General features: G+C 40.1%; 1 protein-coding gene across 1 annotated transcript; it reads left to right on the top strand.

The window, feature by feature from the left end:
* Positions 1 to 3,124: 3,124 nt before the first annotated feature.
* kcnj19a (potassium inwardly rectifying channel subfamily J member 19a) lies at positions 3,125 to 19,936 on the top strand. The gene is made up of 3 exons (XM_032537502.1): positions 3,125 to 4,008; positions 15,240 to 15,456; positions 18,875 to 19,936. Exons 1-3 carry the CDS (start codon positions 3,343 to 3,345, stop codon positions 19,531 to 19,533), a joined length of 1,542 nt encoding a protein of 513 aa, XP_032393393.1. The 5' UTR covers positions 3,125 to 3,342; the 3' UTR covers positions 19,534 to 19,936.
* The last annotated feature ends 1,311 nt before the right edge of the window (positions 19,937 to 21,247 follow it).

Below are 21,247 nucleotides of genomic sequence, written 5' to 3'. Positions count from 1 at the left end.
TTATAATTATTATTACTTTTCACCATTGCAACACCTTAAGTATGTTATTTATGTAAATACTGTATCATAACATTCCTTTAACTATGTAAATATAAACACTCCTTATATTTCTTTGTTTCTTTATTTATATTTCTGCTATTTGTACAACTTTAACACAGAGTTTCCCTTCGGGGATCAATAAAGTATTTCTGATTCTGATTCTGATATTGACTCCACATTAAATTAAGTAATCTGCCTATAATGGAAAGGAGACAGACAGACCTGAACAGACCACAGTTAGGTTAGAAGGATGGTTAACATTCATGTCTGGAATCTGTGGCAATTTGTGTATCATATAAAGCAGATGGTTATCAATTCTAACTCCTCATTAATAATTCAGCCTGTGCTGTGTCTTTGTTTTCACTCCCTCCTCCCCTGAATCCATCCCAACCTCACACCACAAATCATTTGGACGTGAAAGCTGAATTACCTTCCTCATTTAACATCGGAGGCCAAGAAAACTGTGAACAATTGCAAGCCAATTCTTAGTGGTTGCCTGTGCTTGTGTGCTGACTTAGATTCCTCTCATAGGGAAAGCCTGATGCCTACACATAACATATGGCAATCCTGGCAGTCTATACTCTTATCCTCAATTGTCAGGAGGATCACAGCCGTGTGTGAGTTCCCTCTGCTGGGATAGAAATCCCTTATCAGTTATTAACAACCTGTGCAATGGGGAGAATTGTGCTGTAATATTTGGGTGATTCTATGTGGTGTGTTAATAGTTGATATTAAATGGCACATGTTACAAATCAGAAACTAGGTCAATACTACTCCCAATTATTAGTTGGTATATACAGTAGGGGCTTATATACACTGGTAAACTTAATTTGTAGATGCAGTTACACCCCAACAGATAAAACAAAGTATGTCTGACTGGGCTTACAAATTTTGTGACTAATTTTAAAGTGTTGGTTCCACTTCTCTGTTACAAGATATTTATTTAAAAGCAGAAAAGGGATAATGCAGCCAATGTGTTTGCAGAAAAATAGTTTGACATTTTGGGAAATGTACTTGCTTTCTTGCCAAGAGTTTGATTTGAAGAGCGATTGCACTACGCTAAATGTGTAGTTGCCATCGGATTGCTAGCTTAGCTTAGCTTAGAATAAAAAAAAGTTTTAACACCTGCAGCTGGGATGGTGAAATATCTGGTCAGTCTTACAGTGTAACTGAAAGAGAATACACTTGAATAGCACACCAGGCAAATACACCTCTAGATTATTCTGTATTTAATGTATGAAATATTCCAAAATGATCTGGAAATACCCAAAGTTCTATAGCACTTTTTTCTCATCCTCTCCTGTCTGAAGCTGCTGTCTCTTTGGGAGCCATCCTCCTCTTTCATTTATGACCTGAAAATAATGCAGATTTTTTAAATGATTTTGTCCACCCTATTTATATGTGTGAGGGTATGCTAACTAACAGAGACACCTCTCCGTATATTGCTGTTCAATAGCACCACAAACTGCATCCTCACAAAGTGGAATCAACTTCTCCCTGAACAGTTTCAACACAAACTAAACATTTTAACCTTCATGAAGGGAGGATTTACTGCAAGGCCGTTAGACTGCATTACTCGTATGTGGGAGTACCTAATAAACTGAGTGTGAGTTATGACTATTGCTTCTTCAGAGTCACTAAAACTGCACTTCCTTCATAAGCTGCAGTCCTTTTCTATTTGTCAGTTTTCAAATTGTCTATAAAATTACACTTTATATCTGTTACTTTATTAAATGTTTTCTGATGTGACAGCAACTAAAAAAACTACACCGAGGCTGACACTCTTAAAAACCAAAATCTGTCCATTAATGATTAAGTGCTCAAAATAACAACTTATGTAATGACCTGAATTGTGTATCTGATTTTGTTTATTTTAAAGAACACAGGCCTCTTTCATGCCTGTAATGCTCCTGGGTCTTAACACAATTAAAGGTCTGAATAAGGATCATTTGAGACGAGGGTCAGTTGATTAAATCAGTCAAGAACTTCTTCATCTCACCTTTGTGATTGAAATTGTAAATATGCATTAGTTAATATTAGTAGTACTTATATGCAATGCAGACATTTGTGTTCTGTCTGATTAAAATGTGGGCAAAGAGACTGAGAGGGCCTTGCATCCTTTTCTGGACTGTCCTTTGGGAGAATACATGTCCAGGAAATCCTCTTCTAGCCATCCAATGTCCAGATCAATAAGAAGGCGTCACAGGAAAGAGGAGAAGCACAGATTTAATGTCAGACCTAAAATGGACATTGCCTTTGGACAGTGAGTGGAACATTTACGTTATTAGCAAGAAGTCCAAAAAACAACAAGATTTTGGGAAAATACTTAAAACGTTTCCCATTGTTAGTAGATTGTTAGATTACTTAACAAAATTAACTCAATTTAATAAGTTTTAGTGATATGGCACAAGTTAACAGAGGCACAAAGCATTACTATATGTGCACTCTAATTGGTTGTTGCCCCCTATATTGCCCTGTGTTAGATCTAATATGCACATCAGGCGTCCTTCCAGTAGATGGCACAGTTTAACTTGAAATCCTCCAGTCTCTGTGTGAGCCTCCAGGCTTTTAATCATACAGAGAATAACCTAAAATGTAAACACTATATAAGCACTGAATGATAAGGAATGAATGGACACATTAATAAACCAATTATTTAATATATAAATATTGTTGCACGCTGATTCAATTGACCAGATGAAATAAACAGAAGTCCAACTGTTCACCACTCTCTTTCTCTTGTTTTTAACACACGAATGCAGTCTTGTATAACTCTTCCCTCCTCTTTCCCTGCCCCCTTCCCTCCCTCTCCTTGAATCTCTCTCCCTCTCGCTCTCTCTCTCTCTCTCTCTCTCTCTCTCTCTCTCTCTCTCTCTCTCTCTCACACACACACACAAACACACACACGCACGCACACAAACACCTCTTCATCCTCTACAGCCCACCAGAAGCTGTGAATGGTAGACAGCTCCTCGGTTTTTGCTCTGCTGGCGAGCATCACGCCAGTCAGTTAGTTGAGACTGAGCAGAGCGCAAAGCTACAGTCACCTATCTTCTGATGTCGTCTAAAATGTCTAGAAGAATTTGATATATGTATATATATATATATTAACAGATACCATAAGTGCTTTAAAAATAACTGAAATACGCGTGATTTGTTTTTGTTTAATTCCTAGGCTTTACGCGCGCTAAAGTGGCCATGGCGCATTTTACGCACTGCAGGTAACCAGTGATTTGGAGGCTCAACAACCCAAAACATGGATTAAAAAGCAAGTCGTTTTCCTTTTACTTCAGGAGAGCTCAAATGGCGGCACTTCGTAGAAAATTTGGCGAAGACTACCAGGTAGTGAACACAAATCGGGCAGCCACTTTTTCTGCTCCGGTTAAGAAGAAACGCCAGCGCTTTGTGGACAAGAACGGTCGCTGCAACGTGCAGCACGGAAACCTCGGTGGAGAGACCAGCAGGTACTTCTCTGACCTCTTCACCACGTTGGTAGACCTAAAGTGGCGATGGAACATGCTCATCTTCATCCTAACGTACACGATAGCTTGGTTGGTCATGGCATCTATGTGGTGGATCATCGCTTACATCAGAGGAGACCTAAATCACGGCCACGACGCGTCCTACACCCCCTGTGTGGCCAATGTGTACAACTTCCCTTCAGCTTTCCTGTTTTTCATCGAGACTGAGGCCACGATCGGTTACGGCTACCGGTACATTACAGAGAAGTGCCCAGAGGGCATCATTCTCTTCTTGTTTCAGTCGCTGATGGGCTCCATAGTGGACGCTTTTCTCATCGGCTGCATGTTCATAAAAATGTCCCAACCTAAGAAACGCGCAGAGACGCTCATGTTCAGTCAGGACGCAGTGATATCCCAGCGAGACGGCAAACTGTGCCTCATGTTCCGCGTGGGCAACCTGCGGAACAGCCACATGGTATCCGCTCAGATCAGGTGCAAACTCATAAAGGTAAGCTCAACACCAGATCTTCTCTGATGATAAGAACTCCCTGAAAACTAACCCAAGTGTAGGAGCTGATGTAAATGAATCACACCTTCTTTCACCAATGAAGCAACATGAATTACACCGAGTTAAATGAAAATACACGTTCAGTATAATTAACTTTTATAACTCACAAGACGGCCTGCCGAATTGGATAGCACAGTTTTCTCTCCACAGTGTGGAACACTTCAACCAAAGTATTGCATACTGTAGAGGTACTGTATGCAAATAGTAGAAGCTAATGGAAAGTAAAAACAAATAAAACAGCCGATTCTTTTTTTCACAATGCTGTGCTCTTAATTTCCTTTACTTTCCTTTCATCTGAGCCCAGAGGGAAAAAGAATAGTTGCATATTGAAGGTTTACATTTTTGTTTTCATTCAAAGCTTAATTGTAAGCAGGTTCCAGTACACAATGTACGCCTTGTTAAACAAAGCACACTGGTAGCATTACCATAATCCTGCAGTATGGTGAGGCTGAGTGCAGCCAGGTGCATCTGAAACCACTGAGATAAGATAGTAAAAGGCTGTCGGTCTTTGTTGTAAGCGCTGTTGTAAGTGTGGATGGTCGACATTGTGTCCAGCATCAGTTGTGACACCTGGTTAGATATGTGTGCATCAGTAAGTGGATGTGACGGAGTGGGGAATTTTCTTCCCATGGGGGAGAAAATTATGCTCAGTGTATCAGCAGTGAGAGGGAGCTTCAGATACTACCACAGATTGCTGGAGTCAGTAAAACAGCACTCCTGGGAAAGACCATGCAGGCATAAAAAGTATTTATGGCATCCATAAAGAAATGCATTATTTTCTTTCTTCTCTTTGGGGTGCTTTATTTTTTATCTATTTTTTTCAACATAAAAGGACAATACACTCAGATGTTGGGCAGTCTAATGATGTATGCAGGCAGGGAGGGAGGCAAGGCAAACTGAGCTACAGTTATAAGCATTGAGGAGGAAGTGAACAGCCCATGGGCTTAAAGTACAATCACACATGTCTACATCGACTTCCCTCGTCTACCCTGTGCGTGTAGGCTCTCAGCGTCTCAATCAGACTGTCTCCATCTGTGCAACAAACCAGCACACTGGAACTCATACTAATTGGATTGTATGTGATTTTTTTTAAACAATGGTATTCAGAACTAGAAGAAAAATATCAGGATTTGTGTTACTTTAAAAAAAGGAAAGAAAAAAAGACATACATCGCATCAAAATAATGACTGAGGCTCATGGATTTTTTTTAATACTGGAGATCCTCTTTTCACCTTTCCTTCTGGACTGCAAGAAATAAAATCTGTATTAATTCCAACACCTCTCTGCCAACCCCACATCTTTACACTCCCTCTGTGAAATACAATAAATACAGCTGTGTGCTCCTTAGTGTTTTTTCAGTTTTGCTCCAGGGCTTCGTGGTCCAACCTTATTCTTTCGCTTCAAAGACTCTCACAAAAAAACAGCAGCAGCTCTGTCAGAGTACAGAACACAAAGATGTGTTTAGGCTAAACACACCAATAGATATTACACATCACATACAATGTTTAAAAACTCAAACACTAAAACTTAAGTAGTCACATTTTAGATTGAATGCTTTCGGTGCAGTCCCTGTATAGAAATGTTGGTGGAGCTTTTGAGCTGCAACCCTCTTCAAGTCATACCTAATCATAATACTATAGGAAGCATTTTAACTTGTATGGAAACTGTGTGTGTGTGTGTGTGTGTGAGAGAGTTTGTGAAAAGGTTTTTGTGATGACTCGTACATCAAGCCACAGAACAGCTCTCTGGAAGAATATATAACCAAATGCAACCAAAATATTTTATGGTTAAAAATAAACTATTTCTTTGACATCTCATCATATGAAAGCTCAAATGAATTGCAGTTCCCGGGCACAAGCATTAGAGTTTGGTTTAACCTGACCAAACCAAACCAAACCAAACTGGTTAGGTGTGAAAGCATTCTCATGCCACATTCCCACTGCATAGTACGAAAAGGCTCCAGTAAACTTAACTCCCTCTTTTTTGGTTTTCTATTTGCAAAAGTTGTGGGTAGTACCCGGTACTTATTTTTGTACCACCTGTTAGACAACAAAACCTGTTAAACTTTGAGCCAGTTGTTGACACCAGAGCCATGCTGAACTGTCGTGGACACTTGGGTGACAGCAAAAAGAAGGGAGAGACAGACCAATAGAAGCTGTCATACAGAGTCCCACCATAAGCAGTTGAAATGTAGCTTGGCAGGGCATCCATGGCCGCCTCAGAGGGCATCCTGGTGGAACATCCTAGCTAAAATATACTTTAGGAGGATGGAGAGAATGAAGGAATTGACTGAAAGTGATAAAAAGTGGTGAAAGAGCTGAAAGAAGAGTCTCACGGTAAGAAAGGAGAAACAGAAAGAATTACCAACTCACTTTTTTCTTAATATTGTCATTGTGTGAGTGGTGCCTTCTATTTCAGAGACATACAAGGGAGAACAATCCTCTTGGCTGTACAGTATACTGTGTCTCCTCAGAGGATTGGGTGATGGGCAATAAAAACTAGTCACTGGAATTGATTTCCATTTCTTATCTAATAAGAATAGAGATGCAAATTATAAAAACATGTTGTGGAGGGCTGGGAAAAGGCCTTAAAGCCCTTCAGATTAGTGAGCCCAAGAACCAGAAAACCTTAAGACTCTGGACTCCCACTACGCTTTTCTTTGCTATACCTAAATATTACCTAATACCTAAATAATTCAGAGTCGTATAGGATGTTTTGGTGTAGGAGTGTGCAATGCACACGCACACGCACACACACACACACACATTTTCAAGTTTTCTTTCCGAGACATTCAAAAGAAGGCATGTGAGAGGTGGAGCGTGTGTTATTTGTAATGTCCGAGTCAGCAGACTGAAGTCAGAAAATTATACATTTTTATTCTTGAATAAGCAATACATCTTCAGGCTCCTAACAATAATAATATATGAGCCTCATTACAGTATTTTCCACACCCAAGTAGAAAATGAGAGGCAGCACAGTCCCAATAAAACACATTTTTGATCAAGAACATTGTGACACCATTTCTGCCATATCGACAGCTAAAGTCACTACTGTAAGTGTCACATTGACACAAAGGAAGGAAACCAAACCAGAGCATAAGATATAAAAAAAAAACATTCTAGGCATTTATCTCCAAACAACATCTAATACCAGTTTCATCCTGGTTTGACTGACCTGATACACTTTGGTGAAGCACACACCTCTACTGACACCCAATGATTATGACTTCACATGCATCCTCACCAGATTAACAATCAAATACAACAGGTTTTTACTTGTGATAAACCATCTCGCTATTAGATTTTTCACAGCCGCCCATTATCCATAGAAATTACTTCATATTATCAAGTCTGCAGCAGATGATTTATAAACACATAGCCAGGTGGGAAGTTAAATTTTGGAGGTTGGTGTGGTGGATGGAGTTTGTCTGACTGAACAATTAGTGTTGCACAGTGTACACTTCAGTTGCCTAACCCTAAAGAAACACACACACTTATTAGGACTTTAGCTTATTCACTGTTTGTTCCCAGCGTTAGACACGTTGATACATACCCTTCTCATGTCCGTGCGTGCTGTAACTCTGTCTGACACCCCCAGCGTTAGCTTAGCCTAGCAAAGATCCTGCAGGTAACTGGTTCCAACTAGCTACTGCTCCCAATAAGTGACAAAATAACACCAACATGTTCCTATTTACATGTTGTGATTTGTATAGTCACAGTGTGTACAAATAACAAGATCACATGAGACACAGCCATCTTCTAACCGCATACTAACTGGGAACTATATTCTCAGAAAGGCGAAGCACCGGTACTTCTGCTACTTGGGCGGAGTGAGTTGCTCGCCGCGCCTGAGAATCCCTGTCACGGAGCAGAGAGTTCGCCGGGAGTCTGCTCAGAGTTATAGAGTCAACAATTACTAGATACTAAAAGCTTAGTTTACAATCACAGGTGTTCGCTGTATTGTTAAGAGCTGCAACAATAAACGAGAGACCAGGTAATACCACGATGTTTCATAGAATTCCAACCAAAAACACTGACCGGCTGAATCTATGGCTACTTGCTCTGGATATGGATCCAATTACACCTGTAGCCACCTTCAAGAACCATCGCGTTTGCTCAGAACATTTCACTGAGGATGATTATTTTGAAAAAATGGAATTAGCCACACGGACCATGAAACGTGTGCTGATGGATACGGCCATCCCATCGATAGTACAGACCAGACAAAGTGGATCTCCTGCGGCTACGGTAAGTGTTCCGTTATGTTTCAGAGTAACATTAAAAACACTATTACATCAATAGGGTGGTCACTACTATTGCAGTTGTTCTCGGGCTACATTTATCCCCTGTAATGTTACTGTGCTGTCACAAATGTACTGTTTCCACCCCGGAATAAAATGAGCCGTGCTAGAGCTAACACTCATGACTGTAGCCTTTACCTTTGCTAATGAATTGGATTCCACACATACACCCCCAGTCCGTCTTCGTGCTGATTATCCCCTCGACCGATATGGTTCTGGATCGTGGTTTGCTACCAAGTAGAAATCCTCTGACAATTCCTCAAAGTCAGCCATGATCAGCAGTGTTGTTCGCTATTAGCTAGCTATTCACATTGGTTTTGTTGACGGAAGTAACTGTGGGATCCTCAGGCGCAGCGAGCAAATCACTCCGCCCAAGTAGCAGTGCTTCGCCTTTCTGAGAATATAGTTCCCAGTTAGTATGCGGTTAGAATATTGTTGTGTCTCATGTGACCTTGTTATATGTACACTTGACTATACAAATCACAACATGTAAATAGGAACATGTTTTGGTGTTATTTTGTCACTTATTGGGAGCAGTAGCTAGTTGGAACCAGTTACCTGCAGGATCTTTGCTAGGCTAAGCTAACGCTGGGGGTGTCAGACAGAGTTACAGCACGCACGGAGATGAGAAGGGTATGTATTGTACTTGTCTAACTTTGGGGGATACAGTGTAAAAGCTGAAGTCCCAATAAGTCAGCGTGTTCCTTTAACTTTGAAATGCACATATTGCAGAAATAAGTAAGTGAAATTATGTTGGCACTGAATGTTTAAAAAATGTGGTCATGCAAAATCAAAGTAAATTCTGGTGAAAAAGTGGTCTGTCCTAAACCTGTGACTGACCATAGTTATCAGATTTTTGAGTTCTGACTTCTGATAATTGGTCAGTCAAAATTTGGATGGTCCATGATACAGACGTTTTCCCGGCAGAAAAGAAGAAGACATGCAGCAGAAATTAGGTGTTACAGCTCATTATTACACACATAAACCTGAGAAAAACTAGCAGACCTATTTTCCCGGGTTTGCCCCCAGCTAACCGTTCGTGTTACTGTGTGAAAGGATAATGAACAACCAAAACATCCAGTTCAAGGTAAAAGTAACTTAGACCACACTGACCCTGGGAAATCTTTTGTTTCCCTTTTGGCCCTCTGTTCACTGTAAGCGGACGTTTTCACACACCTTTTCAGATATGCTTTCTAGAGTGGATACATTTGCAAATGCTCGCCTCACAATTAGTGGGAAATGGTCAGCCCGGTAGGGAGCTGAGTGGCAGGAAAATTATGAGTGTAACTTTTTTTTTTTTTTGCCGCAGTCAGTACAGTCAATTTATACAGAACAGGTTTTGTCATTATGTTGAGTTTCAGTTCATTATGTCGTAAAAATTGTAGCAGCACAGGAATTGCTGTTCACCTGGATAACAGCTTTTATGCAGTAGCTTTTATGAGTTTCAATCAAATTACTACTTTATGCGTGTTCAGTTGCCTGAGAACGTAAACATTTATATGATTGAGATGGTTGTTAAACTGTGACTTTGGCTTCAACAAAACACAGTGTAGGTGACAGTGGATCAAAAGATAAGAAAAACAACAGAGGTTAAACCAGCTGTGACTAAGCAACCAGGCTGTGTCTTTGATGTTGACTGTAATGTACAACTTTGTGTTGTTTTTGGGCCGAAAGAAGCAGGAAGAAAAGATTTAGATCACCTTTGAAAATGGCCTAAAAAAGTTCATAATTTTTTACACCTAAAGACATTTTCAGATTTAAAATATATGTATTTAAAATACACTGTTTTCCATTATTTTTCCGAACTATTGAAACCATTACTTCTAGCTAACTGAACCACTGCTTGCTTGCTTATTAGTTTTCAAATGATCATACAATTGAATCAACAAACATCTAAAACCGTTTCAGCAAAAAGAGAAAACTAATCCAACAGTCCTGCAATACAGTAAATCTAAATAAAATTAGGCACACCTAACGAGTGTAATCTGTGACACGTTTACAGTACATGTTTACACATTCATAGTTTGACTAGATTTGATTCAACCAATTCATGAAGTGTTAGATGATGTCTCAAGCCTTTCTAAATGAACTGAGGAGGCAGACTATCTGGTATCTGGCAACGGGGACGTCTGTGCGATTCGTCTAGCTTGTCTGTCAACCTGATTGCCTACAAGCTCCTTCAGCCCCCTCCCAGGCTACTGATTGATGAAGGCCCAGCAGAGCATGGAGTGGAGTTGTGTTGGGTAGGAAGATCGTGCCGCTTTAGGTCTAATCAATTATATTCATCACCTGTCTTCATCCATTAACATCATCCACACCAGGGAAACACTACTTTTGTTAGAAGGAAACAAAACCCTGATGCCTTTCTAATGATAATGAGCAGCTGACAGGTTGTTGACTAGTCACACGTGATGTGGAGATGTGTTTGTGTGAATGTAGTGTTTTTGCTGCACAATTATCCCAAAAGCACAATTGAAAATGATTTCTAAAAGTCCCAGTTTTGATACTTTAGCTGGGGGAGAGAAAGTTGTTTATTTGTTGGAGTGTGGGATTTACATGAAAAAGAAAACAGTAGCCAAGCTCAGCTATCTCAGGATCTCTGTGCTGGGAGACGAGTAGGAGAGTGCCAACGGGGTCTGTGTAAGGAGCTTTGCCTGGAAATGTTTGCCTGCAAGCATCCATCATTTTACTCTTTCAGCAACAATGACAGATAATGAAAAGCAGAATTTCCCTTAGCTAGCATGAGATAACCCACATCCACCCAAACGGTATTCAGCGGCCTGTAAGCACCTGAACAATGCCGCACCCTGACATGAAAGAGGTTCTTCAAAATAAATCCAATTAATATTCACAGGAGATAGAAATAGAATGCAAGGTTTTCTGGCATTGCAAAGCCTATTTACTCACACACTCACAGTGGGCCTCTTGGAGGGATAAACTAGCCTACAGGGCAATATTACTTGGACGTCAGGATGAAATAAAGCTCTGACTGGAAGCTGCTGCTGTGCAGGTAACATTTGGATGAGAGAGAAGCAGTGGTGGGAGAAGTATTCAGATCCTTTACTTGAGTAAAACTATTAATACCACAGTACCAAGTAAAAGCCCTGCATTGAAAATTTTAGTAAAGTAAAAGTGTGTACCATCAGGTAAATGTACTTAAAATATTAAAAATCCTCATAGTTTATAAAAACTGGAAACAATTTAAAACAATTCTGTCAATCAACTAAGTGTTTAATTGTTTAATAATTTCAACTGAACTTGTAGGCCTAGATACTGTATTGTATTATAAAAGAAAAGACTCAAGTAAAGTACAAATACCTACAATTTCAAAGTACCTCAAAGTAAATGTACTTATTTATATTTCATCACTGGAGAGAAGGCAGAACCAGATATGTTGTAAACCAAATTTATGAATGAAAATCAAATGCTCACCCTCTGAAACCTGACATAAATCCTTATCTTTTGATTCCTGCAAAACTATCTGATAAAACAGCCAGTGACAAAATATAGATATGAAATATGATGTCAAAGTTTGCTATTAAAGTAATGTTATGATATGGTAGCATATGTATTCTAACATTGGTTCAAAACAGTTGTATAAGTTGTAATCTTATTAAAAGTTATTTTCTGCTCATGGTTGTGTTTTGTATCGTCTTAATAATGATTAAAAGTCTTTTTTTAACCTTTTTTCAATGCCCCAAAACAGAAAGAATAGCTTCAAAATAAGAGACACTTCAATTGTTAAAAATACTACTAATAATAATAAATACTTTATTAACACTCGGTTTTCATCACACACAGGACTGAATTACGCACACATGCACTAAAGAGATGTCAGAGTGAGGGGGCTGCCCCGAGCAGTTGGGGGTTTAGTGCCTTGCTCAAGAGCACCTTTGGCAGTGCCCAGGAGGGAAACTGACACCACTCCAGCTACCAATCCACCACCAGACTTTGATCCCTATATGGACTTGCACCAACAACCCTCCGGTTCCCAACCCAACTCCCTACTGACTGAGCTACTGCCCCCCCCCAAATGAATAACCTCTAGCGATCAATGGGGTGACAGATGTTGCAGCCAGATCGCCCTCACATCCAAGTTAGCATGTCTGGCTAACGTACCACATACATTGGTAACCTAATGTTTACCTCCAAGGCCATTGAGCAGATCATTAACCAGAAGGGCCGTCAGAAAGGGCATGCTACTTCACAACGTCAACGCAGTGTGAATTGTCCCAGTTGGGAACTCATTTTTCGAATTATTATGATACCCCATGATTGCAGCACATCTTGCAATGTTGACAAAAGTGAAAAATAATTTGTGTGTCTGCCCTGTTATTTGGATCCGCTCCAGAAATGTAATGGTCCCTCCACCGAGTTTCATGAGAATTGGGCCAGTAGTTTTTCTGTAGTCCTGCTGACAGACAAACAACCAAACAAACAAACAGACAAACTGAACCAAAAACATAACCCTCTTTGTGGAGGTAAAGTTTGTAGATTTATAGTTTACGCAAAAAAAAAAAAAGTCCATTGTGATGTTACATTATCTCCATACTGTGTAGTATCCGGTCCTGTATGCTAACAGAGTTTAGGGTTATAGTATGGTCTGTCCTGCACTTTATTGGATTAAGGAATGTTAGCACTCCAGCCAACACTACCCTCATCCAAAAAGACTTGTCTCTTTTAACGTTAAAAGTGAAACCTATTGTTCATAAGTAGTAGTTAAGGTTAGGAGAGCCGATAGGACCTGAACAAATCAAGTTCAGTTACCTTACCCGAGCATGGGCGCATGGCCCACCTTAGCACGTGAATGCTATTGAAGGGCGGGTTTTGCCTAGAACTGCAGTTGGGTCCATAATAACCCGTCATCACCCAGAGAGGATACTGACTTTTTGGCTAGGGTCTGTGAGCTTTAGCCTCTTTCTTTTAGCAGGATATCACGGAGACATACAGTACTGTATGTAGCCTTCAAAGTGCGTATTTAGGAGCCTCTTACAAGATTCTCAATACAAAATGAGTGAGCTGGAAACATTTGAAATAAAGCAGGAGACAAGGTTTTCAGCCAATTCACATCGCTAACGATACCTACATCTAATAAAATCTGGTGCAGCAAATGTAACTATGGAGGGCAGGGCTGACTGTGAGATACAGTGTGTTGAAATCAAAGATGTTCCACTTTTCTGTTTTATTATCACCCCATCTGGGCCTGAACAAACAGATATAGATGACACTGACTGAAAGAGAAAACTACCTTTGTGGAAATGCATGTAATTATTTTTAAGGATTAACGAGAACAAAAGCTCTGAAAAAGGCAGAAATGGTTGTAGAAAAAAGGGGTGGGGCTGTGTGTCTGTCTGTGTAGGAGATGATTATGTGTGTGGGTGGGTGGTGTCTAATTATTTGCTAGAGGTGAAATAAAAGGAGAAAATGAGAAAAGAGACTAAAGCTTTTTTTTTATTAGAAAATGAACTTGACACTGATTTTGTTGTTGTCATTTTAATATTAATTACTGACTTAAAAAGAAAGTTTCCCAAATATGAAGAATTTGTGTAATGCTCTTTTAAGTAGAAAAGAAAGATACTGTATACCGTATGTAAAATCACAGAATGAAGTGTCTTTTTTCACCCTTACCACAATGGAAATCTACCTTGCTCCTCATTATTTTATAATGTGGTGATTTGCAAAGATCGTCTTGACCTTTGATCAGTTCAAGTTTTTATAGTGACATTAACTAATAGAAGAGCTTTTGAAAAAGCAAGCCTCTTTACTGACAGCAGGATGTGAGAAAATGGCCAAAAAATGTTAGAGAGTGTGGACACAGACTGCTACGTGTGGGAAGCAAACAAGAAGAAAAAAAGTGAACAGATTGATTAGACAGAATAAGACAGGATAGGATAAAATACATCCAGGACCACGGTGCCCAGCTCCAACGTCATCTGTGCAATTAAATTCTTTCGCACCAGTTAACACTCTGTGGGCAAGTCCGGTCCAAACACGGCTGTCTCAAACGTCTGCCTGCAAGTCCTTCTATAAAATCTACGTAAAGTGCCAAGCAAGCGTAAAACATCTGTGGCCACTGTAACCGAGGCACCGATGGACATTTGAGATAGACAGGGAGAGAAAACATCTTCCATCACCTATTTAGGAGGGAAATTTGCATGTATTTTTACAGAATCACCGCATCACACACTAAAAGTTTAGGTGCTTGTTGTACTTGTTTTCCTGTAGTTCCCTTTTACATATATCCATTGGCTTGTGACTCCTTACAAAAACAGAGCAGAATCTAGTTGTCTCATTTTTAGATTTCAGATGTCTATGAGTTATCAGTTCCACCAGAATTCTAAACATCTCATATGGTTTCATTTAAGACCGTTAGTGGCCCAAAGAGATCAAATCCAATATTTTACAAGAAAGCGACTCAAGAAAGTTTAATAATACATTTATATAGAACTTTGTTTTTTCTTTTTCATTCTATGATCCCTCTGATTTATCTTATATCAGATTTATTTATAGGTTGGTTGTATATAAAGCAGTTAAAACTGGCTCCAACTCGACAAACTACAACAGTAAAATGCTGATTTTAAATTGATGCATCAGTATTAACCATCTAATAATGTCACATATGATGTAAGTCACATTTTTCTGCAGAAAGAGTACTTATCCTTTTAATACACTAGTACATTTCAAATGCAGGACTTGTAATGCAATGTTCCTGTGAAGACATCTTTTTACATTCTGCTATAATTTGACTCAAGAATCTTCCTTACTCTGCTTTGTGATGACATGCATCTGATCGGTCTCCTTTCTATCTTTATTTCACTTTCTTGGCTGTGTCTTTATCCTCTTGTCTCTCTCTCTCTTTACTGTCTTTCAGTCCCGTCAGACACCCGAGGGCGAGTTCCTGCCTCTTGACCAGTGTGAACTGGATGTTGGTTTTGGGACAGGTGCAGACCAGCTCTTCCTGGTGTCTCCGCTCACCATTTGCCACGAAATCAACCCCAAGAGCCCATTTTTCGACTTATCCCAGCGCTCCCTCATGAACGAAGAGTTTGAGATTGTCGTTATCCTCGAGGGCATTGTGGAGACCACCGGTGAGGGATTCTTCCTGAATTAAACTCATTTTCCCTTCACTTCTTTCACCTTTTTCCTTTTATGCTTTTTGTATTCACCTATATCCCATTCTCATTACTTACCTTCTTCACTCTCAATCTAAATGTAAATCCCTATATTAATCTGAATGCATATAAACATTCCGGTCTAATGGATATTTGTAATCTAAACTCTGGGAAATCTCATTTCCCCTCCTTCTAAATTTTCCATATATGAAGAACGCGGGAGCTGAGCAAAAAAAGTGAGAATGACAACAATACATGAGACACATGAGACACCCTGATTGAATTATGAGGGGATATTTTATTACTGCAGGTTTATGTACACCCTATGCATAATAAAAGCCTGTGGTCCTAGACGAGTGTCACCTTGATAAATGACCCGGGTTTTAGTCAAAGTTCCACTCCATTTTTCAGATGACAGCTGAGAGCGGAGGTAATTCTGAGCCTGGGAGACATTGTTATACAGCCACCGCTGTAAACTACAGGCAGCCATGCTGGAGTACTCTCACTGTTCTCTCTGTTGCTTGTATAACAAAAATGATTCTTGCCTCAAGTCCAATATGAATAAATCCATCTCACTCTTTTCTTTTTAGCTTTGCTTCTATCCATCCCCCATAACCCTCACTTTGCCGCTGCTGTAGAAGGAACCACAGATCAGAATAGGCTTAGAGCAGGAGGGATCAGCAGGGAAGTGTAGAGGCTTGTACGCAACACGGTCTGTGCTCCATTGATAAAACCATTAATCAGGGTGCATCCAGAAGTTTAGAGTTGCAGTGCTGTGGTACTCAGAGCTGAGGAGTAAAGGAGGGAAAACCCCGGCAGTGCCACCTCCAGTGGGCCAAAATATATCATCATCATCCTCACAATGAGTATGTTTACATGCACACCAATGTTGCACTATTATTCAGAATATGACAGTATTCCAAATTTGATACAGGTTAAGGAAACAGGATATTCCGTTGGATATTCCGAATTAGCTTTTTTCTGAATATAGCATTTTACGATTAAGATGTGGGATATTCCGGTATTTTTCGGGTTTTAGAAGCATTCTTTGGACACTTTGGACATGTATACAGCACATTCATAATATGCGTCTCAATCGGGGGTTTTACAGCAGGCCTCTTGCCGGTTGTCTGTGCGTTGCTATGGTTGCTGTACACAAACCAACCAGCCAACAGTTTGCAAGGCTGCAAACCTGATAAAAAGGAGAAACACAGCTACCTTTTTTCAGAATAAGGTCAAAAAACAGAATATTTTGTGCATTTAAAGCTGAAGAGAAGGACTAGATAGATATAAAGTAATCTCTATAGAACATATAACCTCCATGTTACTGTGTTTATTTTATTTTCTTTACAATTATTTCAAGCCATCATCTAATAAATCTAGTCCTGGTAATTGAGAATGTCTTGAAATCAATGAGTGTGTTTACATTAGCTCATGATCATTTATTTCTGGATAGGATGTTGACATAAGCGTAACATAAGAGTAATTGGGTTATTCATATCCCTGTATACATAATAATACATAAAAGGTTTCTGCAGACTATATGTACAGGTGCCTGTGATGTTTACAAAACAAACAAACCCACTCTGTACATTTACAATAGAAAGCAGCCTACATGGTCCAAATACATGAATATCATTTAAACCCTAAATCCACAGCAGAACAGTGTGCATACCATACTACAAAACTTTGTAAAGCATTGAGTATAGGACACTCAAGATGGTTTGATGTAGTTCCCTTTTTTGCTCTGGAATATCGATTCCATCTGTAGCTTACACTTTCACTAATATGCAGATGACACACACCTCTCTGCAAGTGTGTGTTTATTTAGATTTTTGCTAAATAACAGTGGCCATATTCAAATAGAGTCTCACAAAAAAGGCAAAGCATCACAATGTGCTATGTAAACAGTGCCAGTGAAGGCTAATGCCAGGAAGTTTACCTAAAGTCGTCTTCAGGGACACACTTCTCACTGTCTGCCAAGTGTTTGCAAAGTTGTGCTGAGGGATTTTATTTTTATTCAAGATGCCGTCAACATTAACCAGCTGGTTGAATACCCATAGGATACCTGAAAGATGAAACAAAACTTACATGCCCATCAGGCATTAAACCTACAAGCTTTCACTTTACGCATCGGTATTACTACTAGTCTTATGTACCTACTGTCTGCAGAAATACAGTCATTCTCTTGGTAAGACCAGAGAATACGGCTGTAAATTATTGTGGACTCACCCTTGTGATTAAAGCCAGCCTCTGGGCTAATTATGAAATTTAAATAACCTTTGCGTAAATGTAGAACTGACTTTTCTGTGGATGAAGATGAGTAGTGAGCCTGGAATAGCATAAGGCTATGACATAACACTGCACATATCATCCCTCAGAGGGACAGGCTTGACTCCTACAACATCTAACTTTTGTGTTTAACAGAAAAGCTCAGGTGAAAGCTGAGCCTCTGAACCAGAACAAATATGTACTTGGTGCTTCTTGATCGCAAATGACCAAACATCCAAATGTCAAGAGAATTATTTTACAAAAGGTCAAATGGAATAAAAGTGTTTAAGATGTTTGTTAGCTGTTATAGTGTACTGAGTGGTCACACAATCACCAATATTTCTAGGAAATCCTTACATTATGGGCAAATAATAAACAACTGCCGAAAGAGCATGATATCAGTTTGTCAAGAAATGATTGTCTGTGAACGGGGATTCAGGCCAGTAGAATTCACCATGAACAAGTTAAAATAAAAACTTGTACTGACAGGACCCATGGCTTTTGACATTGATGTCTTGATGTGCGAACAAGGACTGCTTATTGTGTTGATCAGATTAAACCTGGCAATTATCACGACCAACACAAGCCACACTGATAACAAGCACCTCACCTTACACCCATGTTAACAGTCCAACAAAGGAAATCACTCACAATGGAAACAAATAACACTGCAATGACCTCCAGGAAAGAATATTTGAGGACAGATAGATGTCACACTCAGAAATGGCACATAAAGATGTCCTTCATCTCTTATCATATGATGGTTATTCCATTTCAGTACATTAGAGGCGACATGCTTAAAATACGGAAATAGATAATTATAATAGTTGGTAGTAATAACGGTTTATCTGCTTTCATGAACCATTTGGGTAAGACTTTTTCCCAGTGGATTTACTGTATTCAATCTCCAATATGTGACTGAATCGGACTAGGTGGTAGATTCCACAGGAACGAGCAAGAAGCAGTGCTTCCATTAACAATAAAAAAAAAGAGCAAAGCGGAAAAAAAGATAATGGGAGGGAATACTGCCCATTCACATTCCACTTTATTAGCCATCAATTGTTTTATTGGAGCTAAACCCCATTTATTTATGTATTATCACTACCCTGTTACTCTCCTGTAGGTATGACATGCCAGGCACGAACGTCATATACCGAGGATGAGGTTTTATGGGGCCATCGCTTCCTGCCAGTGATGTCCCTGGAGGAGGGCTTTTTCAGGGTAGACTACTCTCAGTTCCACAGCACTTTTGAGGTACCGACACCACCGTACAGCGTCAAAGAGCATGAAGAGAAGAATTCACTGCCCTCGCCTTTGTCCACTCCTACCCCCACACTGACTGAGAGCTACGGTGCCCGGCGTGACCGGGTGTTTTCCGTGGATTGCATCAACATATCAGAGGAAAGGAGGGGAGGGACTGGAGGTCGACTGCCGAGCAAGCTGCAGAGGATGAGTTCATCCGGGAAAGAGGACCTGCAGAGGAAGGTGCTGCTGCTCAGCTCCCAGCACTCGGAGAAGGCCTGCAGCACAGGAGACCTGCCACTAAAGCTTCAACGCCTCAACTCCTCGCCGGGGCCTGAGAGGGAGAATCGGCTGCAACTCAAATCCCTCAAGGTGGGGTTTGACCCCATGACCCAGTCTACTGGAGACCTGTACCAGCACAGCCCAATGCCCAAACTGTCCCCTTCTCCGGTCCCCATGCACAGCCCACTGCTCTCAACCAGAGGGAGACCAGAGGACAACCTGCCAGCGAAGTTACGGAAGATGAATGCTGACCGCTGAAACCCAGACAGTCCAATAACAACAGACACAGTCCCACTGACCTCTGACCACAGGTAGACCGGAGGACACGCGCATGGAAACAAATTCAGAGATGTCCTTTACCTTTGGAAGCTTTGACAGGAAAAAGCAGACATTTCACTGACAATTTATTGATATGTTTTTTTTCTTGAGACACAACCTTTACTGAAATTACTGTAGTATTTGTGTTTAATAGCAGAGGCATTCATGCAGGCTTTTGTACACAAGAAACAAGAAGAAAAACACAAACTTCATGCTTAATGTGAATTTGATCATTCTGCAAGAGTTGTGCATGTATACACTAAATCCATGTATGCACCACTACGCTTAATCTAAGTTTTAGCTAAATATGAATAATATGACAATAAATGATGTTGGATCTTTCTCTTCCTTGTGTTTTTATTGTTGTCACACCCAAGTTGAGTTGTTACTACAACAGTTTTGCCAGATGTCAATAAGTAATCCAGCAGTGCAGTGCAATCCAGTTTTGATAGGCTGTTGTTTATGCCCTAATTTTCCCCTAATTGCCCCTTTGACAAGCAACACCTTTCTCAGTAGATAAAGTGCATATACCGTAAGAGAGAGACAGAGAAATGATAATGTTCTATGCTACTGAGGCATCATGTCTGACAAATACACAATGGATGGAAACAATGGACACTATCACAATATTTGCTTAGTATCCATTTATCCAGGTATATATACATACAGATTTTCTTTAAAGTTATTTTTGGTCAACTGTGGAAATGTAGATCTATCGTACAGCACAATCTCATGTTCCTGACCAGAACCATAATGTCTTTCAACAATTGAAAAGAACAAACTGAGCTTAGAGAAACAGACACAGAGACCCAAACTAAATCTAGGTTTAAACCCACCACAGTGTGTGGATGTAACTCCACAAAAAAGCTTCTTCAGCACTATGGGGTCTGAAGTACTTAGAATGCCTTAATTTTACCACTACAGCAGCACAAAGACAGGAAAATCAATGATCAAGATGGAGATTTTCCCTGCTTTAAGTGCACACTCGCAATGACCCTCCCCCTCTCATTATGCATCTGCAGCTTCGACCACCCTCTCAATTCACACGTAACTGTTCCGTACACTCTATTAAGCAGTTCAGTCCAGCCATCCTCACAATTGCATTCCCGCTCGTGTGAATACATCATAGTATTATTATAATTAAAGTGATTGATAACACCTATGTGTCAAGTCTTACCAGAAGACAAAAAGCAATTAGACGTTCCAAATGACTGATGGGTCCTTCTGTACTTTCTCAATAATTTCACAACGGCATCCTACATATCTACCAAGGAACTGGCCTCATACAGTTGACGACACCCATTGCCACAGAATTAGTGTTATTCTTCTTCATGCAATGACCATTCATGTGTGGCAACAGGAATTGTAATTTCAACTGGAGCCGACACAAACCGCGCTGCAGGGGTAGGCTGAGCAGGGCAGCACTGGGAGGAGATGGAACAAATGCAATGTACAGTAGGTTCTAAAAAATATCCCTAATTATATATACCCAATTATGTCTCTATAGAGAAGACAGGGTTGATAAGGGTCAATTTGTTCTTTCTAATGGAATGACAGAATAGCTGCGTGTAATGATGGGCTCTTTTTATTCTCTTGGCTTTCACTCACTGCCCACATCACTGTCACGCTTCTCTCTTTCTCCCATTCCCCCCCC

This window comes from Etheostoma spectabile, chromosome 15, assembly GCF_008692095.1.
Source record: "Etheostoma spectabile isolate EspeVRDwgs_2016 chromosome 15, UIUC_Espe_1.0, whole genome shotgun sequence".
NCBI lineage: Eukaryota > Metazoa > Chordata > Actinopteri > Perciformes > Percidae > Etheostoma > Etheostoma spectabile.
The sequence above is the reverse complement of the archived record's forward strand: the minus strand, read 5'-3'. Positions and strand labels throughout refer to the sequence as shown.

Bases quoted from the DNA above. Each gene is read 5' to 3' on its own strand.
- kcnj19a (XM_032537502.1), top strand. From the start codon at position 3,343: ATGGCGGCACTTCGTAGAAAATTTGGCGAAGACTACCAGGTAGTGAAC. The intron at 4,009-15,239 runs GTAAGCTCAACA...ACTGTCTTTCAG, and splicing joins TCAGGTGCAAACTCATAAAG to TCCCGTCAGACACCCGAGGG. The intron at 15,457-18,874 runs GTGAGGGATTCT...ACTCTCCTGTAG, and splicing joins GGGCATTGTGGAGACCACCG to GTATGACATGCCAGGCACGA.